General features: G+C 41.8%; 1 protein-coding gene across 1 annotated transcript in view; it reads right to left on the reverse strand.

Moving 5' to 3' along the window:
* SHISA9 (shisa family member 9) overlaps positions 1-25,903 on the reverse strand; it is a gene marked incomplete at both ends in the record, with an annotated part of 157,266 nt that overhangs the window by 15,388 nt on the left and 115,975 nt on the right. Inside the window, one exon of the mRNA XM_079543133.1 lies at positions 1,390-1,545. Coding sequence (XP_079399259.1) covers positions 1,390-1,545 — 156 coding nt within the window. The remainder of the gene's footprint in view (positions 1-1,389; positions 1,546-25,903) is intronic.

A 25,903-nucleotide genomic window follows, 5' to 3' on the forward strand; every position in this document is an offset into this window, starting at 1 on the left:
GCAACTGAATGTACCCTCTAGCTGCTATCTATAAATGTAAATTTATGGGCTCATTAACCTACTACGTGATTCAGTAAATCTGACTCTAAATGGCATTATGTGAAAAATGTCGTGGCCCTCTGACACGAATACCAGGCTGCGGTGAACATAGTCTGTGTCCACTTGTTGAAAAGTTGAGTTGTGATCAGGTTATATTTGCATGGTGAGCCTGATGTGGGCCAGTTACTGTTTTCTCTCAGAGGTCTTATAAAGCCGGAATGAATTCTGCCATGTGTGGTGAGGCCAGCTTGGTGTCTGCATGATCCCAAGCCCTGGGTTGGCTGGGACCTTGGGAAAACTGCTTTGTGATCTTGAGAGGTGCTCATGAGGTGAATCTGGCCTTGAAAGTCTGGAAGCAGTTAAACACTGAGTGTCTCCAACTGGTTGTGTAAGGCCAGAGAAGAGTTCTGAATGTATAAGTTCAAACATCTCTAGTGTTTTCTGCTGATAAGTGTGGATAACAATGCAGTGACTTTTTATATTTCCTGTGAAAATTCACTGGAATCAAAAGCTTGACTAGCTAACTCTGAGAAGTTCTTTATTAATTGTGGTCCATCAGAGTCTCAACATGTAAGTTGAGAAAGGCTTTCTGTAATTGCATGATGTGCAGCCAGTATTTACAGCTCCTGAAAAGTACAAGGAATTTATGCTTCTAAGGTGAAAGTTATGTTGCTGTGTTTATCAACCATTGTCCTCTTTCCATAACTGTTTATTTGAAGTCATTTCCTCATTCTATTAAATAATACTGTATAACATTAACCAGTAGCAGAAGAAAAGCCAACACTAGGATCTTTGTTAGGACCCTTGTGATACACTAATCATTGGGCATTGTAAGGCCTGTTCATCTGGTGATCTGTGAATGCACATTCTGCAGAAAATGTGTGAAAGCTATTACTTCTGAAGCATTCAAGTTTGTCTCCTCTACCAAGTACTCAGCAGGTGTCTTAAATCTGCAACATATCTGATACTGTTCTTATTTGTACTGATAGATGCGGAAAATACCTACTGAAGTGTGCACATAGGCATGTTGAGGGCAGATAGAACTGGAGCTGAACGCCATACAGTGTAGGTGAAACTTACTGAAAATAGTGAAGGTATGTCATGTTTTCTTATGAATATTTAGGCATATGCATATGATCACCAATTCTTATATACAATTTTCTAACTGTAGATCCCCTGTTCATTTTTTATACATTTCCAACTAACGTGATATGAAAATGGACAAATTCTGTAATGAAGCAGTCAAAAAGAGCAAGAGTTCGTTTTTAACTGAAGCAGAATGTCAACTGACAGCAGAAAATGCAGCATGCTGTGGGATAGCAGAAGTCATGCATGATGTTACTGACTTACCGACTGCCTTTAGGGAGGCGTACTTGTTAAGCTCTTTGCCTGGGGGCTGTTGCTCGTATGGGTTTGTGATCTGTCCCAAGCTGGGATATGAGTGTTGATGTGCCATCTGAGGAAGGAGGGGGGATGTTGGCATAACATTATTCATCTGTGGTGGATCTGTATTAATAAAGCAAATACATAAGCATTAAAAAAAAAAAGATCAGTCATAAGATTCTAACATTGTTATCCACTATAGATTAAACAGGTTATGTTGTGAGATTCAATGCAAGAAAACACTACTTACTACAAAGTGGAAGTTAGGGTACAGCAAATCTGTGGTTCAGACCACATATCATGACTAAAGGTGATGAATGATGGTAGTAGTACATGCTAACTTTTGTATAAAGAAGATTTTTGAACTACAAAGTTTTCAAAACAATTGAACACTAAAACAAACATTACAACTTCAGCGTATAAACCAAAATGTCTGATTTATTCCAAGATTGCTTTAATACTGGGCAGTAGTATTCCTCTGTGCAGTTAAATAGCCAAGGTACTTTAAATTGACTCCAGCAGGCTGCTGTGCATACATGGTTGTACTGCTTTTAATACCTGGATGATCTTGGTTATTTGCACAGCATTATGTTCTGTGCTGTAGATATGGTTACAGTGCTGAATGTGCAATTCTGGCTCATGACTGTTGTTAGGGAAATTCTTCAAAGCTCACTCTACATCCTTATGTTTTCCCCTTTTCCTTGGCAGTAGGTATCACAGTTTCATATAAAGGTAACTTTTCTGTAGCAGTCATACCTAAAACCAGAAGCCAGTTACTGCTTCATGCCATCACTTGCCCGATAGTCATTGCTCAACTGTTGCTCAGTCATTGCTCAGTCCATTCTGTGGTAGTTCCTTTATAATTGAGAACTTAGCTTGGACACGTAATACAGCTGACGACTCTGTCCAGACCAGCTGTCCTTCAGATGGCTCTCTGGTTTTGAGGAATAGTGATGGCATGGCTGTAATGGCAACTCGAAAGATGGAGGCATTACCTTTAACGTAAGGAGAGTGGCAGCCTTTAACCACTACATTCGCCCATTTTGTTCTGAGTAGATCTAAATCAGCACTTTGCAGATAACACTACCATGAAGTTGCCTTGAGGGAGGTCTTACTGTTCAGTCTGTTGAAAAATCATGATTTCACTATGATAAAAGAATTGTGTGCACCAGGATTTCTGCTCTCACTGCCAAAGTGACTTGCAACTGTGGAGGATTTGGAAAAGTAGTGTAAATAAGGTGTAGTTAACCAGGATTGCTTTTCTGTCTTCTGTCTCTTACCACTTCTTTTCAGTCACCTTTCTAAAGGTAATGAAGAGAGTTATCCCAGAAATGTGCTGGGGAAACTGCATTAGGTTCTTTTTGAGCTTTAAGAGAAAGCCAGAAAATGTCTTTCATTTCCAGATCGTCTTTGACTTCTGTTCTGATTAAAAGCCCAGAACTCTTCTAAATTAAGAATTTCAATCAAATTAATGACAGTCGTGCTTTCACTGCTGCACTGACTACATGTTGCCACTCATTTGCATCCAGCTGCTTACATGAGATGAAGTCTCCATGTAAAAAGCACACTTCAAATAACTCATTCGATTGAGTACGTAAAGTAAATTGAGCAAAAGGCCAAACCACGGCACAGTGAACATATTGAAGAAAGATTCCTATTTATGAGAGATTCTCGTTGGGCTTGATTCCCAGGGCCTAAAGTCTTAGTAGCTTGTTATATTCACCTGCTTAAATCTGAATCATACATGTTTTCAGTCTTCACTGATCATAAGTGTAAGAAACGCTCTCAAGATCAAAAATTTCTAATCAGGCAAAGATCTCTGTGGAGAGCAGCTTATTCATTACTGCAGTAATGGTAGCACACCCCCTACTGAAAGGGAGAATTGCTCACCTAATCAGTGAAATCCATTCCATTATAGCCTGGGTCCAACACAGCCACTGGGTCCTCCTGCCACTCATTGGTTGAGTGTCTCTGGCTCACAATCTTCCCTACGCTGTTGCTACGTTACATTTCCTACAACGTCTGCTGCCAAGCTATTGTTTCTAGGTATGTTCTGTACTTTTTATGGCAACAGAAGGACAGTGTTTCCAAAAATTGTTCTGTCCTATGTTAGGCTCTCCCCTACCCTACCTAATTACCTTACCTAAAGCCTGTGCCAATTCTGTGCAGGTCAAAACACCCCAGTCTCTGTTCAACTGCTGTCTTTGTGAAAAACAACTTATCCTACACTACATACAGAAATACTGGAAATTTGCACTGCAGAAACACAATCTACCACTCACACAAGGTGGAAAAAAGAAAAAAAGGAGAACTCAAAGCAAAATATTACAATAGCTGAAGATTTGCAGATACTCAAGACAAAAATACATGCCCTGAACTACCTCACACTGAAAATAACAGTTGTGAAAACAGGGTAGACCTGAGCAATTAGAGATTACCAGGAAAAACCTGCCCCCATCCTCTCAAAAACTGCATTGTATCAACATGTGTATTTTTCTGTTTGCTCTTGAGTGTATCATTGTAAAAACCAGCTCATCTAGCATTGCATTCGTATTGGTCAACACTCAATCCTAAAAGCCTCACCGATTAAAAGTGTGGGTGCTGTTTGCTGCTGAATCCCAGATATTATCAAAGCTGTGGGATTTTAAAATCTCAGCTGTGTCTCTAAATGTGCACTTGTGAGGCCGACTCCTTTCTGGATAATAAGACTATTAATGGAACAGATTCTTCTGCTGGGGTGAAGCTCAGTACCTCAGTACTTACTTTGGCATCCCTTATCTGTCCCAGGGCAGAAACACTGACATATCCTTTTTGTGTGTGTGTGCATTTTCTTATAGCTGAACAATTTGTATTTATCCTCTCTCTTCATAGCTCTTGACTTACCATTTTCATTGCCTTTTTCTTTAGATTGTTTACTTCTTCCTTCAGATTTAACATTAGTTGTATATTTAAAGGATGTTTTTATTCAAGTCCAGATCATAAATGCAGGAGCAGTAAAAGGTATGCTCTGCAATAGATGATATCTCAAAGTCAGGCTGTGTACCATTAGATAATGCACTGTTTGTGGAAATGTAGATATATACATATTATTTCTGACCTGTTCAGTTCAGTAGCCACTCTCTGACAAGTATCAGATGTCTGACAGAAGGCGCATGAGCCCCCAGGGTAATAGTCTCTGGGAGGTGCGTGTTTATCCCTTCCAAAAGCAGCAGTGCAGGTAATGCCCAAATACAGCAGTACAAACTACGGCCCAAAACAATGCTCCTGTCAAATTCTTCTAAAATTCACTTTTTCTTAACTGCTGTAAATCTTCATGATCCAGTTCTCCACATAGTCATAAGACGGTATTTCAGCTCTTGGTAAGTTAGCTACAATCTACAGCAAAAGGTTTTGCAGTCAGGTAGAAGTTCAGGTCGAAAACTGTTGCAATCATCAGCAATCATCATTAGCAAGAAGAGATCCTCCAAATCCAGCTTCTGTGCCATTCATTACCTTATATACTTTTTTTTTTCTGCTTTTCCATTATTCCTCTTTTTCTAAAGTAAATATTTTTGCTCCTTTCAGTCTTTCTTCATCTGACAGTCTTTGCAAGCTTGCCTTGCAGTGAAGCTTTTGAGATGAAATTCTACCTTCAGTTTTTCACATAGAGTTGTGTTTCTGTGCATATAATTGTATCAGCAAGTCATCCCTGTCTCTGTCCCTTATAGTACACAGGCTCTTTTTTTTCTGATCAGTGATGCACAAGTCATGTGAATAGTCATATTTTTTCTAAGCATGATAGTTCTGAGGCAACATATACTTTTTGTGGCATTTTATGTTAGCCAGTTTCCTGTCTCTGCACTTTATCATAAGAACATTCTTCTAACACAGGCAACTTCCCTGTCTAATCACCATCACATAAAAGATCTGAGATGAGTAGGATGGCATTTCATTCAGCAAAAAAATGTTTCTGTTTAATAGAAGTGACAGTCTACAGTGTAAATGCCTGTCATCAAACATACTGTCTTTTGCCTTTGTGTGTCCTATCTAGCAATTGTAGGAGTAGCCCCATGCTACTTGTTATGCTCTTTATTCTCCTGTGTGCCATTGAATGTCGCACGGCTTCCTGATGTCTAGTGATGTTTGTTACTCATTTCCTACATAGTTAGAGTCTTTGGTCTTTTGCTGCGTCCTGTGGTAGAGGTTGCATACCGTTACACACATGGATATCCCCAGCAGATTTCTGAAGATAAGAGTATTTTTCACTGAAATAGAAAAATGCTGAGCCCAGGTACATCTTCATTTACACTGTCAGATTCAAAAAGGTGTTAAACTCCTTATGAAAATGGTGTTATGGACTGTGCTGACAGCGTGTAGCATAAAGAAGTGAAGGGTAACCCCTGCTGCAAGCATTTGTGAGTCAGCAGGTTTGTGTGCTGACTGACCCCAGAAAGGCCTATTGATTCAAGTTGAAAACTGGCAAGAGATGGGATGGCATAATGTCTCTTAGCTCTTTAGCTAGTCCTTTATCTCTTGCTCATTCAGACACAGGAAAGAAGGTCAAGGAGCCAGGTCACAAAATCCACAGTGTTCTGCCCTCTGTCTGTAACTTAGAGGCAGACTTTCTCCTGCCAGGAGAGGTAAGCTGCAGAGACATTTTGGCAAGCCCTGCACTCAGAGTGCTGTTGTCACTTGAACAATACACTTGCCTTGCTTATAAGTGGCAAAACTGCCATTTCCTTCTGGTGCAGTGCTGTACTGCTGTCAGATGCAGGCAGTGCTATCAACACACACTCGAAAACAGATGGGCTTTTAATTTTCAGTGCTTTTATCTTCAGTGCAAATGAGGATAGCACTGATTTTACAGTACAGGTCCCCATCTCTTTATTTTTTCTGTGTACATCCTTCAGACTCTTACCTACGTAACTGTTTGATATTTTTCTTTGAATAGCAAATTTTGGAGTAGTTGAAACATGAAAGAAATTCAGAAGGGCTGTGGCAGTCTGAGTCCAGCGAGGGACCTAAGTCCAGCATACATAATGTCCCTATGAAAGGTCCCCTTTTCTACTGAATGTGCTGGTGCCACTTAATGTTTAAATCTGTGGAATTATTTATGTATATAAAAATGTCATGCCAGTGGCAGGTTACAAATGGGAAAAGAGACAACTGCATCTCTGTGTATCAGTTAATCCAAGAACTGGCAACCAAATCATCCCAGTGATGGTGCCACGTTTTATGTGAACACATTGATTTAGGAGATGGGGACTTTATTATGCTTCAGGTTTGGGCTCCTGGTTTCTGATCAGACTCCAAGTGTGTAGGGACAGAGTTCTGTGAAATTGGTTGGCAGTTTTATTTCCATCCAAGGAGGGTGGCAGCGGGATATCACTGGCTGGAAGCCTCATTCCCCTGTTTTTCATTTCTCTCGTCCTCAGTGCTGTACCATGGCACTCACACTCTTTTTCTGAGCTCTTGCATTGCAAAAGCACTGCATTCTGAGATTGGTTTTCCATGTAGACCTTTATTATGTGACACCCTGTCTCTTTTTATGAAGGTTATTTTTGTATCCTGTAAAGGTGTGCTTTCCCTTCAGTTACTCACAACCTGAGACTTACAGTCATCTGATAGGATTTGTGACATTTTAATATTATTCTAGAGCAACCCATTGAGCCTTCACAAGCAGAGGATTATAAACTTTAAGAAAGCAATAAGCAGATGAACTCGTGAGATACCAGGGCCATGCTTTCATATCAATTTCTAATGCTCAAGCTGTGGGAGGATGAGGAGTAGTGCTGTGTTCTTTCTCCCACCCACGTTTCTAATTTTCTTCATCTTCTTTTGCCTCAAGTAGCAGAGTTGCAAAATTGATTAAACCCGCCAGTTACCTACACTTTAAGCACTGCAAATATCCTTAGCCATGCAAATTAAAAAAAAATAAATTAAGCAAATTTGACTTACAGAGCAGTTTTTTGGTGGCTTTTTTTTTTTTTTTTTTTTTTTTTTTTTTTGCCTAGAAAAAATGTTCCTAACACTTTCCCGTGAGGTATCAATAGTTCTGCAAATGAAACAGTACCTTCTCGTAAAGTCTGCTGAGATGTACCAACCAGCTCAGCTCCTTTACTTTGATAGTTTATCACTTTAATTTAAATTACTTTTCTTTCAACAATAAGCATATTTTTATTGAAGAAAGATGACATTGTAATATTTGGTATTTCTTCTAAATGTTTTTCTAAATGTTTGTTGCGTTCTCTTACTGTAATGATGGTGGACCACAAGTAAGTCTAACTTCTCATGTAGCTGAATATACTAAAAATTCCCTCAGTTGAGGCATTCCGCTAGATTGTTCATTGGCTGTCCTAATGTATTAACAGTTTAGAAGAGGAGGATTAGGCAAAAATTAAAAACAAATTAAATTAAAAACAAACATGCTACTGTCTATTACATATTTGTTATTTATGTGTAAGCAGTAGCTTACTGATCCCCAAGCACTATAGCTTGTAGGTAGCAAATTGCATGCAGGTGTTTCACATTGTTCATTGGCAAAAGTAATTGAAGAGTTAAAGGTGGAGATGAAGTGAATATTTGAGGAAGCTGCTCAGCACTCTGGGTTAATTTCAGTATCTGATAATCCAGCAAAGGTGGGGTTTGAGAAACTGAAGTCTGCATCTCACCTGAATTTATCCCAGTGGCATATATTGTCCTTACATATCGGACCCAGAAGCGGAGAAGAGTGTGCTTTTTCCTTATAATAATAATAATAATTTAGCTCAGTCTTTGAGTCTCTCTGGAGATAAAAATGCATCACTGTGCAGCCGTCAAGCTGCAGTATCCTGTTATATCTTCTTCCCTGATGCCCATGTGCAAGTCTTATTAATGTTGGTGCCATTTTTATTTTGTTAGTCACTGTTAAGCAAATAAAAACTCACAGAGTGCACTCTGAAGTCCTGTTTTAGAGAAATAGCTGTAATTGGTTATCTTTTAGATCAACGAGGACCAAAATTTACCGATTACTGAGTGGGATGCATGTTATCCTGTTGCGTAGCATTATAGGAAATAAAAATGACTAACTCTTCAAAAGACTATCATTTTTATCTAATATTCCTCTGAGGAATTCCATTTTTAAAATGCCTCTGATGGGGGCTCCACAGCCTACCTGCGCAGTGGACCAGACAGCAACAACATGTCATGGAGTGTTCACAGAATCACAGAGTTGTAGGGGTGGAAGGGACCTCTAGAAATCATTGAGTCCAAGCCCCAGTCACCCTTTTCTCCATGCTCTCTGCAATTAATTTCATGCTAAAGCACGTGATTGTCTGAGTTTGTAGGCATTGCCAATTGGCACTGGAGTACTGTGACATGAGACTGGTTTAACCAGCATATATATATAAATAGCATAATATCTGATCTTCCTTCTTCTTGTTTTGGGTTTAATGAAAGTCAGGTGGGGAATGGGGGCTTTAAGTGGTCACTGTCAAAAAGGTCAAGGTCTCCTCAGCATACCTGATGGTAGTCCTAAGAGTAAAGGCAAATAAAACAAGTCTCTGTAGATGGAAGACAGCGTGCTCCCCAATTCAGGAACAAAATACTGTGGTGTTCCCTTTTGTGGGAAGGTTCAACCTCTGCTGCCATCCCACAGCAGCTGCTTCTGACATCATGGGCTAACATCACAAAATAGGAGGCATTACTTTTGGAGCAACCCTCATAGAATAATAGTTAAACATCTGGCTGCTTTATAATAGTGTTCGTGGTGCTATTTCAATAATTGCTAGCTTCAAATTATTTCCTATTTAAATAATTTTGTTTTATCCAAATATATGCGAGATTTTTAAGGGAAAAAAAAGAGAAGATCAGACAAATGGTTTATTTTGAAAAAGAATATGCTGTGTTTGGGGGATAAGTCTGATACATCTTTTCCTTCTCTCCTATTTTTATCCCATCTCATTTGCTTTAGGCCGGTGACGTGAAACCTGAAATATAATAATGCATGCAGAGCAGTCTAAGTATATAAAGGTAAATAGAAATCTGGTTAGTGTCCAACTCATTTTCTTTCAAGTAAATCACTTCCAACCGTGCAGCATGGGAAATTGGTTATCGTCATACCTTGCAGATAGATGGTCTGAAAGTTCAATCCTGTTTACAGAGCTTGAAATTCTCATCAGAGAGAAAACATACTTGGAAAACTCCATGATTTAAAAAGAGGCACACATTGTTGACTTACAGAATTTACAGGTCTTCTTAATCACTGCCTTGTCACCAGTGTGTGGCTGATTGTCTTGGTTCTAACTCTTGCTGTGTACTTGACACTGCTCACAGGCCAGTTACTTCTGGTCTTAATTTTCTCTGGTTTTAACTTTCTCATTACTCTCAAATGGAATAGCTATTGGTGACATTTCAGATTTCAGCTACAAGTGGAATATCTGACTTTTTTTTTTTTTTTTAACTGTATTCCTTCCTCAAATGATCACGCATGTATATATTATGGAAGGGGCTTACTCCTATATTTTAAATTTTATTTTAAATGGTGGTTTTGAAAGGAAATGAACGTCATATTACTAGATGCCATTTATTTAATTTTAACATTTTAAATTAGCTTAAGGATCCTGCAGAAGCCTGCTAAGTGACTTCCTCTGCCTTCCCAATATTTGATCCTGTCTTCTGATAATGAAAATTCAGATACATTGAAGGGAGTGGAGTAAAGAGAGGAAAAAAAAATATTTCAGTAACTAAGACATGGGCTGTCCTTTATCAACAGGAATGTTATTTCCCTTTTAGCATTTCAGTAATGTTCCCATTTTATTTTTCACTGTTAGACTTAAAAGGCAATGGTGATAGCTGCTGTCTGAGCCCTGCTATCATTTTAAGAACCTCCTCTTCTGTAGCTTCTGCCATCAGTAATGTCCACGCACATACACTGACGTGCAGCATAACGCTGACCTACTTCTATTTCTGCATTTCAGCAGCCTTTTGTGGAGTGCTAAAGGAGCAAAGATGGAAGTATGTTTAAATACAGGAAAATCCTAGTGTGTTCAGGAAGCAAACTTCCATAGCTTTTAAAAGATTTCAGCTGCCTGAATGTAGATTGATGTTATTCATGTCATTAGCAATTTTTTCCAAAATGCAAATATTTTTATCCATACTTCACTGAAAGCAGTTCTCAAGGTAACTCCAGTAGGAGAGGCACAGGTCACTCTGCCCCTCAGAGAATAAGGCCTAGAAGGCTGCATTGTCATAGGCAAGTTACTTTATCAAGAACAGTCTTAAAGGTGCGAAGCTGAAGGGAAAGCTAGAAAAAGCTTTCACCTATCCAGGGATGGAAGTCAGAATGGATTAGTCACATAAGACTGAGCATGTGAGCTAGTGTGAATGCTTGTGCTGTGAGCCATAGATGTACTAAATGTTTCCTTTGTGTGTGTGTGTACATAAATGTTGTTGTTATCAGTGTTGCAAGTGCTACAGCTGGGACCATTTTGTTGGATTGGTGTCTCAGGGGTCTTGCTGCATAATGTCTTATGCATCATCCTGTTTCATCCTGCCATGCTAGAGGTAAATCTGCATTTCTTTCTGTGCTGTGTTGCTGGGTTTTTCTTAGAGCCTTTGCTTCTTTATTGTTATTTCTGTTCTACATTACCTTAGGTTAGATGTTTTCTATGTCCTCCTTCTCCTTACAGTCTGCACAGAGAATAACCACTTGATGCTGTGGCATCTTCAGCCGTATCTTCTCTTCACATTTACAGCTGTCAGTGCTGCTTTCCCTAGAAGACATCCTCGCTGCAGTTGTCTGTACAGTCTCATGCCAGAATCTGTGAAAATACATTCAGCCTAACTCTTTGGTCTCTACTTTATGTCTGGAGAGTGAAGATAACTGGCTCTGGAGCTGTGCTCATCCCCTGCTCTGTCCCAGTGTCCAGATGTGTTGCTGGCACTGAGTGAGGTCCCTGCCAGACCAAGCAGGGACCCTGAGCCAGGCAGAAGAGCACTGGCTCCAAAACAACCTCTGCCATCACTGTTGGGATGGCCTGCTGGGTTCAGGAGCAGCCAGCTCAGCTGGAGATGGCTCTGCCGTCTCTTCAGGATTGTGGCTGTAGCCAAAAAGGCAAGACTGGAAGTGAAGAGGTGCTGGCAAACCTCTTCTCCCTGTCAGCACATCCAAGGTCTGTTGCTCAGCCTGCCTCAGTACAGGCTTCAAGCACCAACACACCCCAACCCAGCACTCTCCATCATTGCAGGCATGTGCAGAAGGGCACAGCCTTCACCTACCTCCTCGCTCCTAATGCTGGAAGGGCGGACAGGGAAGCCTTCTGGGTCCCTCATTCTATCCTGGACATCTTAGTATCACAGTATCATAGAGTCATTAAAGTTGGAAAGGATGACTAAGATGATCTAACCATCAGCCCATTACCACTTTGCCCACTAAACCATGTCCCTTGGTCTCACATCTATCCTTTTTTTGAACGCCTGGTATGGTGACTCCACCACCTCCCTGGGCAGCCTGTTCCAGTATATCACCACTCTTTCTGAGAATAGATTTTTCCTAATGTTCAACCTGAACCTCCTCTGGTGTAGCTTAAGACCACTACCCCTCATCCTATCACTAGCTGCCTGGGAGAAGAGGCCAACCCCCACCTTGCTACAGCTTCCTTTCAGGGAGTTGTAGAGAGCAATAATGCCTCCCGTGAGACTTCTCCAGACTGAACAATCTCAATTCCCTCAGCCTCTCCCCTTAAGACTTGTGCTTCACAGCTCTGTTGCCCCCCTGTGGACAAGCTGCCAGGCCTCAATTTCTTTCTTGTAGTGAGGAGCCCAAAACTGAGCACAGCACCCGAGGTGCACCCTCACCAGACCTGAGTACAGAGGGGTGATCCTGCTGGCTGCACTACTTCTGATATAAGGCAGGGTGCCATTGGCTTTCTTGGCTACCTGAGCACACTGCTGGCTCGTGTTCAGCTGGCTGTCAACGAATACCCCCTGATCTTTTTTCTCTGTGAGCTTTCCAGTCACTCTGCCCCAGGCCTGTTGTGATGTATGGGGTTGTTGTGACTGAAGTGCAGGACCCGGCACTTGTTCTCATTAAAGCTCGTACAGGAGCTTTACTTATCCTTTTGCCTTGTTCCTTTTCATGGCTGCATTTCAGGAGCCAGTTATGCTGCTATTTCTATGTACCACACAGGGAAGCAAATGTATATACAATACCTTTTTTGTTTCTGCCAGAGAATGGCAGCGCTGAGCAACCCTGAAGCTGCAGGAATGAGATACGCCCCTGATGCAGCTGTGTCCAGAATGGTCGCACCAGGAGTTTGCTGATCACTTTTTTTTCTCTACTGTACTTGCTTCCAGGATTCTGGTTTGAGAAGGCAAATTTATAGGCATATGTCACCCTTCTACAGCATGCGAAGAGAAAGAGAAGGATGAGCTCTGGTGAGGCTGTACCTTGAGTACAGTGTTCAGTTCTGAGCCCCTCACTACAAGAAGGACATCGAGGCCCTGGAGTGTGTCCAGGGAAGGGCAGTGGAGCTGTGGAGGGGCTGGAACACAAGTCTTATGGGGAGCAGCTGAGGTACCTGGATTGTTCAGTCTGGAGGAGACTTGGGAGACATTATTGCTCTCTGCACCTCCCTGAAAGGAGTTGGTGGTGAGGTGGGGCTCAGCCTCTTCTCCTGCATAAGTAGTTACAGGACAAGAGAAAATGGCATTAAGTTGCACAAGAGGAGGTTTAGGGTGGATATTAGGAAATACTTATTCTTAGAAAGAGTGGTGAGGTATTGAAGCAGGCTGCCCAGGGAGGTGGTGGAGTCACCATCCCTGGAAATGTTCCAGAATCATTTAGAGGTTGAGCTACAGGATGTGGTTTAGTGGGGAAATAGTAGTGGTAGGTGGACTTGGACTGGATGATCTTGGAGGTCTTTCCCGACCTTATGATTCTATGAATGTTCCCATCTAATTGCTTCTAAGTCAGTTGAAAATAAAAGGTTTTCAACTCTTCTGATTACAGTAGGAACATCCACAGCGTGAATCATTGTATGGTAACAGTTGAGTCACGGCCTGAACCACTGATTGATCACCTGGGAAAGGACCCGGTCAGCTCTGGGAGCACAGGTGGGAGCAATGCAGCTGTGCAGTTGGAAGGGGTGCAGCCTGGCTGCAGCTCTCTTAGACCTCATTTAAGGGTGACTGTCACTGGGCTGGGATCTCTGCCTGGACGTCCCTCCTTGGTGAAGTTTTCCCTTGCGAACCTCATATCTTCTGATACAGGTGAGCAAACTTCTTCCTTTCCTTATTGCACCTTTTTATCATGCTGATCCTTCTGTTGTTACACCTTTGTTGTAATCATACTGATCGGTCCAGTTGCTACAATCATTAACAAAGAAAGTGACCTCAATAAATGCCTTGTTGAACAGTTTATTTGCTTTTATTCAGAATTTACAAAAAATAGAAGTAATTGTCTTAGCTCCTAGACAATTCCTTTTGTGGCTTATATTTTATTACTATTCATTAATTTCTCTTCATCTTTAAAATGGCTGCATTGTATAATTGGTAAGCTGAGAAGTATGAACATGAAGATCTGATGTTTTGAAAGCTATCTTACTTGGTACAGTTTTGATCAGCGCTGAAGTGAAACTAGAGATTTTCAAGGATTGTGAAACTGGGCAAATTCGGAACATTTCCAGAGCTGTCTAATGTTTAGGAACACTTGCTTTCATGTAGTTATGCCAGTATTTAGAAATTGAATAGCCAGTACTTAGAAACTGAATAGCAGTAATTCAGTGTGTCTTCCATACCTGTGATACCTCATCTCTGTTTAATTTATAAATGTGGTGCTAACGAATTAGTCATGGCACCTTTTATATCCGCAGTGCTCATGTTGGTGTGTTTGTTTATATTCCTCGTTGTCGGTGTGCCCTAACCTCATGCTGAAGTGCCATACCTTACAGAGAACATCTCATCCCCTTCATCCCTTTTGGCCTTCCTGATGAGGCTTGTTATTAGTTTCTCTTTGAGAGCTGTGTTTTGTAATGTTGTCACTGGAAAGTGACTGAGATCAACAACCCTTTTCACAAAAGCCACTGAATAAAAATGAGTTGTTAAATTTAAATTATTTCTCAGTCTTTTTCAAACAAAGGTGGGTCATGTTTGCCCTGGTGCCACAGAGTGGAATGATTATTATCCCATGACAGTTCCCTGAACTCTGGCTCTGTCTTTCATTAAATCACTGGGACACTATTTTGAGTCCGATACGTAACTGTTCTTTCCAGTATCTGTATTCATGCAGTGTTATTGTTCAATGGCAATGTTCTAAAGACTGATGTTTCTGGCTTAAGGATTTTCCTTTGCTTTTTTATTTAAAATCCAAATAAGAAGCAGTTATCTTACATACCTTTACCTTCTGGATGTAAGCTGGATGTTTCAGGAATATGAGGAACTTCTCAAACCTGGACTGTTTCCCTCACCCATTAACAGGAATGCAGCATGCTGGGTTTCACCAATTTGTTACAGTGCCTTGAGATCAAATGTAAGATCCTTTAATAGCCACAATTACCTGCTCTAAAGTGTTGAAAAGAGGGCTGGGACCATTCATTCAGCAACGATGCTAATTAACAGTTTTGTTGAGCTCAGGTACCTTCTGGCATTGGAACAGCACCCAGGACTGATTCTGAGTGTCTGCCCAGTGCTACTTGCATAAAGTGCAGCATATCAGAAGGCAGGCTGAATGGCTTTATGGGGCATGACATTTATGTCTCTTTGCAATATGACCTCTTTTGTCTCCATATTTTTTTTTCTCCATATTATCTGGACTGTTAGTCTTTTGCACAATGCAGTTCTTCTTAAAAATGAAGTAGAGGCCCAAAAGAAAAAGTAAAATCGATGCTTCTGTTCTCAGACATTTCTAGCTATGGCCTATTACTCTGCATACATTATTTTTAATGAATTGCAGACTGCCTCTTTAGCTTTCTCAGAATGTCTTCCAAGAACAAGGCTTTATGGATTCCTTCCAAGCACAGGCACATCTAATTTGTATGCTGTCCTTTTCTCCTTGGTAGCAGAACTGCTCTGGCAGCAGCCTTCCTATACTTCCTTCAGTTACGATTTGCTTTAAAACTTGTCGAAGCCAAGATCTCACCTTCTCTGCCCTAGTGTCAAGTCTGGCCAGATACTCAAGGCCCCGCTTTTCTGTGGGCTTTCATTTAGGAGACCTTAAATGAGCAGCCTCTAGAAGAGCTGGAATAAATCGTAGGTACAGCACAGTCAAAGGGATCTGTGCATGGGTCAGGCTGTCTCCAGGGCTGCTCGCTGCCTGGAGGACTTTGCTCCTCCGCAAGAAGCTCCATGCATGGCTGACTGAGCAATGAGCTTTTGCAGCATTTTACACATTATGAAAACTTTCCCATACAGTCTTATTTATTTATTCCTGGTGTTTGAAGAATTTGCCAACTAGGTAAGGGCGCTGTCCCTTCCCCAAGGGTAGCTTGCTGGAAGCTCTGGTATTTGAATGCCTGTAAACTTGCTCTGTGACCAAAGGCTATGTCCATGTATTAAGTCCTTCAAAACTATTGCTTCTCACAGTGTGTTACTGTAAATGATATCTGCTTACACTAATGGGTGATTACTCAAACTTCCCACAGAAACTCAAAATGCTCCGTTCCCTTTATTATGATTTACCTCCAACTTAATCAGTGCTACTTAAGGAAAAATTTCCTATGTTACATACAAACAGCCAGAATTACTGTGCCTAATGGTTCCTTTCTAGTATAATTAAAGATAAAATCACATAGCAATAATTTAATCCTCCCTTTGGCCTCTTAATCGTGGATTTGGGGATCATGTTCTAATCTCCTATGTAGTATTTCCATTACCTTAAAAAACTGTCATGTTTCACCCATGGGTGATTCCATAGTGATCCCTTTGCTTAACTGGTTAAGTAAAGTAATCTGCTTCTCTCTCTCTCCCCTTCCAAGGAGAAGACAAAGAGACCTTAATTTAGCAATGGTGGTCTTGCAGTCTGGGACTACGCTGCTACTGCCTTCTGTACTTGTGGTGTAAAAGACTGGCAGCATTAACAGTTCAGCTGAATCGCCACTGGTGTGCTTTTTGGAAACCTGATACTCATATCCTTCTGCTCCCAATTTCTGTATTTGCAGAGGGAGAATTGTTACAATACAGCAGTTTCTCTTTCATTTTGAGTAATTGGTCTTTACAGACGTTGTTGCAGCTGGCACGTGCTAATTGCTGGCCTGGAAGAATAGAAATCTAGGTATTATCATGAGTGAACTTAGTATTAACAAAGAACCAGTAATGCTTTGTTAGATTCTGTAGTGCTTATAGGAATTCATGTCAGGAAAAGGAGAAAAAATATCTTTAACAGAGTTCGGCTTTTGTTAAGTTCTATTTCTTCTTAAATTTAGATAAAGTGACAGATAAAGAGAGAGCATGCTTCCCCAGACACAGGATGGGGCGTTAGAACAGTTTTTGGTTGGTTAGTTGTTTGTTTTTTTTCTTGAGCAATTCATCTCACTTATTTTGGGTTTGCTAAATGCTCATTAATCCTGAATCTTGCAGGGAAAAGAAAAAACCAAAACATTGGGAAAAAAAAAAAAAAAAAAAAAGATTATATACTTATACACTGTATGTAGTTCCCTGAATGTTATGGATGTTAATGTTGTAATAGCTGCGCAGAATCTAGAAACCAGAACTGTGTCTGTATTCCCTCCATATTTTTTTAATGTTTTAATTAAATATTTACAATGAAATAAACTTGGATGTGTTTCCAAGCCACAGCAAAATACTGTGATTTGCCTGCAATCAGAATAAGATGGAGAGAGCTGTACCATGAACAAATACTGTAAGAGTGCTTCCTCTATATGCCAGCGGTTATTGCATTTATTGAAATAAATTGTCAGATCTTTCACTTTTCCAAGATGGACCCAGAAGGCAGATGAAGATGCTTAACTGCCAGTTATGAAACTCCTTCACTTTGGCAGAGCTGAAAAATGCAGTAGGGCTTTTCTGTCTCTCATCTTGAAATTCAGGAAGAAGAGAATAGTTTTTCTGTTATGTGGCTATTCCTTTTCACAGAGAAGAGGCACAGAGAGCATTTCTGTGATTTATTATTTTACGTGGATCAGTCTCCTTGAGTAAAGATTGGTGAAAGAATTTGACCTTCCCCGTGATAAAGGTGGAGGACGGTTGTGATGTTGCAGGCACCCTGTCTTGCGGATGTACATAAACATCTTTTTGTTTTGAATATTGACTGTTGTCACTAACATGGCAAGGTTTCTGTAGACAACAGCACTTGCTCCTATTCATCCTTGTGCATAGTGTCGCTATGTATTTAAAGCAGAGGCTTGAGAGATTTTAACTGAAGACAGTGTCATTTAAGCCTGAAACTGATGAAAAAAATAGTGAAATAAGCTTCCATTTTTAAGAAGCATTGATTTAGCAAGTAGGCCATATGCACAATGCCTTGGGATATTAAAGTATGAGGCTTTTACATGGAGTGAAGATGAAAGCAGGTGCTGTGGTTTTGTAACAGGTGAATTGTTTCGCTAGTAGCAAGGTTGCTGATGTTTTTTCTCTCGTGCACCACTCTGCCTGGGGAGTTGTGACGTTGGGTCGCTGATGTAATCAAGTGGATGGCAAGGTAACAGGAGGGCTTGAGAGGAGAAAATGCAGTGCTTTTGCATTTTAGATGTGAACCTGTAAAACCTCAGCTCCTGGCAGTGTGCTGAGTCAGAGTGCAGGTTCCTGGCAGGGAGTCTGTACTGCTGTTCAGCCAGGGCAGTCCCAGCTGGGTCAGGCACCATGTGCAGCCATTTGGGGCATGGTGATAATTCCCTCTTGGGAAATCCTGCCTGGCTGCAGGCAGGGAGGGCCACTTCTTCCACCCGTGGCATTTTATTTTCCATATGGGACAGCGTTAGGTGCTCAGTTGCTTTTTGTCTATCTCATGCACTTGTGTGAAGTGCTACCTGGATGAAGACCCTCAGTCAAACCCAAGTGGTGGATACTTTCAGTTATATGCAGTAGGTTTAGAAAGCAAACAAACAAAAGCTCACAAGTTTCATTAGTACTACCTACAAGTATCGTTATGTCAGGATTCGGTGCTTTGTAGTTCAGCCTTCAGCTACACATGCTAATTATGCAGTGAAGTTGCCCAGATTTCCGTGAGGCTCTGGGAAAAAAAAAAAAAAAACTTATCCTCCTTTGATTAGATTCAGTTCGCTCTTATTTCTGAAGTTCGATTAAGCAGGATCAGTGCCAACATCATTAGTACAAATGACAGCCATATAAGTGTAAGTAACAGTACGTGTTAATAATCTGAATCATTGTATTTATTCTGTATGTTATTATTGTGATTGTTTCCCAAAACAGATTGAGAGATGTGCTAAAGATCTAAAATATCTGCAATTGCCATACATTAGCACCAGTTATATGTGAGCCAAACAACCACCCACTCCTGTATTTGTAGCTGTGTAGAACTAAGCATGTCTTGGTACATCATAGCCAGTAACTGTGAGCATACCTGGCTCATAGGAAACCCCGCTGTTTTGACAGAGCAATGGGTTTCACACAAGACCAGTGCTGTCAGCAGAACATTGGGTTGAAGACTATGGACACTGAAGTTGGATTTTGCTTTTCCTGCTGTGATGGTTTATCCTTGATGATAATGTGAGGAGAATGGTGCCTTATGAAAGCAATTTGGAATGAACTATGGATGCTTTGTTTTTAGGAACAAAGCCTGATGTATTTACTCTAGAAAAAGCATAAGCTTTTCTGAGTCAAACCCGTGGGATTTGTGGCCATGCAAAGCAGCTTTGGCCCTTGGTGCAGCCACCGGAGCAGGCTCCCTTTCCTGATGGTTTGCTTTCTGTGCTGCAGCATAATGCTCGTGTATAGGCTTATCTGTGGGACGTCTGAGTTTTCATGGAACACAGCTGTCAGTGTCATTCTTACTGCTATAAAAGGATTTTTGGGGGGGTTGGACTCGATGATCTCTGGAGGTCCCTTCCAACCCCTACAATTCTGTGATTCTGTGATTTTAAAACATACATGGAAATGAAAACATATAGCCTGGCAAGAGTAATGTAAAATACACTGTTGCTTGGGGAGGTCAGCCACCCTCTCAGAAGTCTGATTTGGAGTATGGTTGTTTTATTTATTTATTTGAAAAAGAGCCCAAAATAAAAATGGTAATGAATGATAATAATTCTGAGAAAATGCTAAGGAATACAACCCATGCTTTCTTAAATTCTGAATTTACTTTTATTTCCCAAAGCAATATATAAAACTAACTGAGCCCTGTAAAAGATTGCAGCATGGCAGTAAAACTTGAAGCCTGTGGCTCCGTGTTGATAAGTCTCCAATTATGAGGGCTGCTCCAAAAGTAATGCCTCCTATTTTGTGATGTCCGCCCTGATGTCAGCGGCAGCTGTTGGTGGGATGGCAGCAGAGGCTGAACCTGCCCACCAACATTCCGTAACAGGTTGTTGCTGTGTGACAGATGGCAGCAGAGGGGCACTGGGACAGAATGGCGCCTGACATGGAAGTGTGGGGGGAGCGAAGGGTGGAGCTGAATTCCTCCTTGCAGAGAAAATGGCCCCCACTGACTCTCATCAATGCTTGTGAATGTTTCAGCAGTGGCAGCAGCAGCAGAGGTTACTGCCACTGGTGTGGATTTGTAGGAGCACAGCGTGCAGCCTGTTGTTCATTGCTGGTGAAAATGCATAGCTCATGGTGGTAGCTGTGTTGAAGAACAGCGTCTTGTAGCTATCAAGTAGTGGTGTTGTGCTCCTTGTTTCTGTTGCGGTTTCCATGGAAGTAAACAGGAAGCACTGCTGTCAGAGTAGCCTGCACAGTTGTTCCGATTTCCAAACAAAATGCAATTAGAACAGTGTTACGTATCAACTAAATATGAGCTCATTGACCCTCATGTGAGTGAAATACTGAGTACTAGTTCCAACTATATAAAAATGCATCAGATTCAGATGTGAGTTAATGTTTTCTTGTGGTTGTATCAGTGAGTGGGGAAAAATAAGCAGAAATATATGGACAATTCAAGTCGAATTGCTGGTGGCATTAATGATATTTATTATTCATGGTTTTTCCCCACTCTTAAATAGCATAACACCTTAGCATTTTTTTCTTTCTTCAGAAAGGATAAAATAAAGCCTAAGAATATAAATATTTCAAATTCCTGTAGATTTAATGTTTTTGCCTTTTTCTGACTCTTTAGAAGCAGGCTATTTGATGAAATGCCATTGTTTCTCTCTTGCTTGTTCTTTATGTGAAATCCATTGGGCTGTAATCCTGAAAACAGCATCAGGCCTGAGTCCCAAGAACATGATGCTCTCAAAAGAGTGGATTTTTGAAGGAGTCTGATGGAGACCAGCATTCAGCTCTTATGGAATTTGTGATTTGGAGCCTTAGCTAAAGCTGTTCACAAATGCTTTGGCTGGAGAATGCTGATTTGTGAAGATCAAAGCATTACCCAGGGGCAACTTGGCTTTAAGCAAAAGCTAATGAAAAATGGACAGGTTTTGGAATTTCTCTCAGTCTCTGTCATCTAATCTGCAGAGGCCCTCAACTGCCTGCTCAGGGAGCTGATGGGCAGCAAAAACTCCAGGCTGGCTCTTCAGCCCCTCTGCTCCACAGCACAGATGCTGGGTGGGAACTCAGCTCTGTGCAGCACTCCTGGTGCACCAGAGAGGCACTGAGTGTTTGGCTCTGAGCTGGCAGCTCCTTGGCACTCGCTGCCTAGCCCCACAGCTGCACCACGGCCAGCAAGCTGTGGGACAGCCAGAGCTTGGTGCTAGACTGGCCCCTGGCAGACAGTGCCAAAATATGTAGCTTTTCAAGCCAGAAGTAAAGAGAATTCTGAAATCTCGTCACCTTTCCAAGTGCAAAACATAATCTGCTCCAGTTACTTTATTCCTTTTAGTTGTAATTGCTTGCTTTTTTTTCCCCCTGCTAGTAAACAACAGGGGGAATTCTTTACTGAGCAGTAATATCTATGCAGAATTTCTCAGTATTGGAGCTACCATCACTAAAACAACTGCAAAGTGCAGAACATAAGGGTATTCTTCCTGCAAATAATAAGCAGGAAAAAAACCATATAAGCAAGGCAGCACAGTCTAATTGTGCTGGAGAAGCATCCTTTAGCAGCCAAAGTTTTAATAGGAAATAATTCTCCATTCTGCTGACCTTTAGTACTTCAGCCTTTATGTAGGAATGAGTTGTTTGAAAAATGTTTATAATTATGGCTGGTCTGTTTCATGAGTAGAGGTTTCTTTTTTACAAGGAACAGCCTTGATCTCCGATTCCATCTCCCTTAGTTCTTAAATGCATGCTCTCTTATACTTCCTGGCAAACAAAAGGCTGCCTGAAAAAAAAAAAAAAGCACATGACTAAGATAATGAGGGTAATAACAAGGTAATCTTGGCAGTTACTGTTACTTACACATTAAAAACTAGACACTGTCTCCATTCCAGGAGCCCTGCTGTGCCAGGTTGGTTGATGAAGGAGGAAGTGGATTTATTACTTACTTGCACACATACATACGTACAGGCATGAAGGACAAGAATGTAGTGGTGCAGTTGATACACTGGAGGGAAGGGAAGCCATCTACAGGGACCTGGACAGGCTGGAGAAGTGGGCCCACGAGAGCCCAATGAGGTTCAACAAGGCCAAGAGCAAGGCGCTGCACTTGCGCCAGGGCAATCCCAGGTGTTTATACAGACTGGGAGAAGGTCTCCTTGAGAGCAGCCCTGCGGAGAAGGACCTGGGGGTCCTAGTGGATGAGAAGCTGGACATGAGGCAGCATTGTGCGCCTGCAGCCTGGAAGGCCAGCTGTGTTCTGGGCTGCATGAAAAAGGGGCGGCCAGCAGGGAAAGGGAGGTGATCATCCCCCTCTGCTCGGCTCTTGTGAAGCCCCATCTGCAGTGCTGCGTCCAGGCCTGGGGCCCCAGCACAGGAAGGACGTGGAGCTCTGGGAGCGGGTCCAGAGGCACTGAGATGAGCAGAGGGCTGGAGCAGCTCTGCTGTGAGGAAAGGTTGAGGGAACTGGGCTTGTTTAGCCTGGAGAAGAAAAGGCTTCCACCATTTGAAGGGAGCATACAAAAAGGAGGGGAAGCTGCTGTTTATGAGGGTCAACAGTGATAGGACAAGGGGGAATGGTTTTGAACTGAGACAGGGGAGGTTTAGGTTGGATATTAGGAGGAAGTTTTTCAGCCAGAGGGTGGTGAGGCACTGGAACAGGTTGCCCAAGGAGGCTGTGGATGCCCCATCCCTGCAGGCATTCGAGGCCAGGCTGGATGTGGCTCTGGGCAGCCTGGGCTGCTGGTTGGCGACCCAGCACACAGCAGGGGGTTGGAGCTGGATGAGCACTGTGGTCCTTTGCAACCCAGGCCATTCTATGATTCTGTGAATTTCTTTGACCTACGTGCTTATAAGAGGAGCAGCAGTGTAGGCTATTTGCTATACAGTCAAGGAAGTCATACAGCAAGAAAACACGTATTAGCTGTAGAGCTCTATAACAGCAAATCAGGCTCCAACTGTAGCTGATGCTCACTATTCTGGAATGTGATCCATCTCGGTTCCTGATGCACAGCAGTGAGCAGGACAGAGCCCTTGGTGGTGCAGAGGACACTAGAATGGCAGCAGCCAGTGGCTGGAACCATGTGGCCTTAGCAGCCAGGTCTGCTGTGAGCAGGCTTCAAGAAATAAATACACCAGAAGAGATGTTCTTGAAAATGTGTGAGAGGATGCTTCAGGACTCGTATTGTTACTATAAACAAATAATGGCTCATCAGCAAGAAAGATGTCTTGGAGAATATTTTCAACTAGAAACTGACTTTCTAAACACAATTTTCTTGTTTTACTTATCATCAGTTCTTTTCCAAACAATGTGTGTGTAGCCGAGAAAATCTGTTCCCTTATGCACACTATTTAAATTTCATTCGAGGCATAATTAGGTCACTAGACTTCATCACTTTTCTGGAACTGATGTACCACTCCTTTTTTGTGGACTGAGTGCAGTGATAACACGGGTTGTGCAGGAAGCCATAGGGGGTGTGCTGCTAACCTTGTAGACTAGTAATTGTAAGAGAACGTATCACTGAGTCTCCAAAGCTTCACTCTGGCTACTTCAAAGGTCAGCCCTGTTCTGCCTATTGTAGCAGTGCACCAGAGATGATGTGCTGTGGGCAAGGTTCTCTGTTGTGAATGGAATGTGCACGTAGCTTGTATGGAAGATGAGTTTTGTTTACTGTTCAAATATTCTCAGCACTTTGGACTTGCTTTTTCTTTGTAGGCCCGTGGGCCACCTCTCAGCTGCACTGGGGATAACAGCTGGCTGCATCCCATGTGGGGGCAGCCGGGCTCTGTGTGCAGGGTGTGCTGCGAGCAGCTATATTTGTCTGCCTGGATGTGCCAGAAGAGCACAGGGCATTGCCAGCTTCTTCTGAGTGGTCCAGAGTTGCTCAGGCCCTTGTCTCCCACCACAAGCGTGGTGATGGCAGCAGTGCCCTCTGAGGACTGTGCTGGTGAGGAAATGCCCTGGCACAGCCGTGCAAAAGGGTGACTCAGTCTGCAAGAGCAAGTCGTTTCCATGTTGCAAAGATTGGGTGAGTGGGAAGGAAGCTAGCTGGGTTTTTTCTTCAACTAGTGTACACAAGAACATGAGTGTGAGAGTTATTTTAATGGGGTCAGAATAACAGTAGCAAGTATTATGACTGTTGAAGTGATGTAGATTACATTTTGCGCAGTTTCTTTCTTCCACTTCTCTTTAGAAGGAATAAAAACAGGAGAATGGCAGAAAAATCCATGCAGCGTGATTGAGGATAACGAGGCCTTGCTGCAGAGGTGCCCCAGCAGCTCTTCTCTGAGGCCCCTGAGGAGGGACTGCCGGGTCCTTTTCAGGTTCATTGCACGTCTGAGCCTCGCTGCCTGCCTGGCTAAGCAGCTCCATGGCTGCGGAGAGGGGGAAGTGCAGCTCTGCCAGCAGCTTTGTGAATGCCCATAAGGAGCAAAAAGGTCCTTTGTTTGTCTGAGAACATATTTTTGGTCCTTAAAAATAGATAGCGGGGGCAGGGAAGAATTGCCACTTCAAGTGGCATCCCACCTAAAAGAGCATTATTTTCCGTATTTTTATAATGTGCTGATAATCTTCATTTTCGCTACTTGTATTAACGTTTATAAGCAATTAATCTTTGACAAGTTTATCATCATCCTGCTTTCACCAAAGACTAACTTTTATATCTCCCTCTTCCTCAATTTAATGGTAAATTTAAGTATTTCTACATCAGTGAGACTATGTTACTTCTATTAAGCATCCCTTGATTTACACGCAATCTAAATCTAAAATAAATAGTTGCTACTATTCAAATAAAATGAGGGAATAATTCTGTCTTTTTTACATGTCTCTTCTTCATACAGGCTGAAATAGTGTAGCCTGCCATCCAAGGCCTCTATTAAATTCAAATGTAGGAGCTTGATTGATTTGTTAGTAGCCGTGTGTAGAAGCAAGATGATGAATTACCCTAGGAAAAACAACCAGAGCTGCCTGCTCCAAGATGTGGAGTCACCAGGGCAGCAGAGAATCATCTTCCAAATGTTTCCATGAAGGGAGCAGGAGAAAAGAAACCAGTAGCTGATTAATCATGTTGCTGGTGTTTTCAGGGACGCAGGCTAATAGAGAAGCAAATGTTAGGAAAACGTGTTTCAAGGGAAGGCCAACAGAAAAATCAGACAACTGCACCATTGATAATGCTGTGTATAGAACTTGAAGGAAAATAGGGAGGAAAGATGAGCAGATATGACAGCAACTTATGAAGAATGGAATAAAAAACAAAGCAATAGTGGAAGAATAAGATGACATGAAAAAACTAGCTCCCTGACGTTGTATTTTCTTGTGAACAGCTGTTGTAAGTGTTGGAGGGTTGCTTGTGGATGACAAAATGGCTGAGTAGTCTGTGTAAATGGAATGATTACTGAGAACCTACTCTGACAATGGACTTTGGAAATAATGTTTCATCTTTTGATGATGGAGTTTCCTAAGTCATTACTTGTCAAACTTATTTCCAGAGGCACTTCCTTCTGCAGCCCTTCAGAGCTGCCCTGTTACAGAAATAGGAAGTTTGAGGGCAACCGGATACCATGCAGACAAAATGGCAGCCAGCCAGAGGGATGGGGCTGCTCAGTGCATTACCTGGATCCAGAATTACACACTGATGCTACCTGGCATCCCTCGATGAGACCATTCTGTTTGAGTGCAGAAGCTGAAAAACACCTGTGTGAAAAACATTGTGTGTCTGACAGAACAGTCATAGTTTCATATGCAAAATATAATGAGCTTCATGATCTTACTGAAGAAGGGGAGAGATTTTTTTGTTGTCAGAATGATTTATTAGTAATTGTATCAATTAACATTTTTAAAATGTTCAATAATTCCTACAGTGCACCTCGTTAAATTAATCTTAATAAATATTCAGTAGGAATCAGCTTACCCCGGTAA

The sequence above is a fragment of the Tetrao urogallus genome, assembly GCF_951394365.1.
Source record: "Tetrao urogallus genome assembly, chromosome: 15".
Lineage (NCBI taxonomy): Eukaryota > Metazoa > Chordata > Aves > Galliformes > Phasianidae > Tetrao > Tetrao urogallus.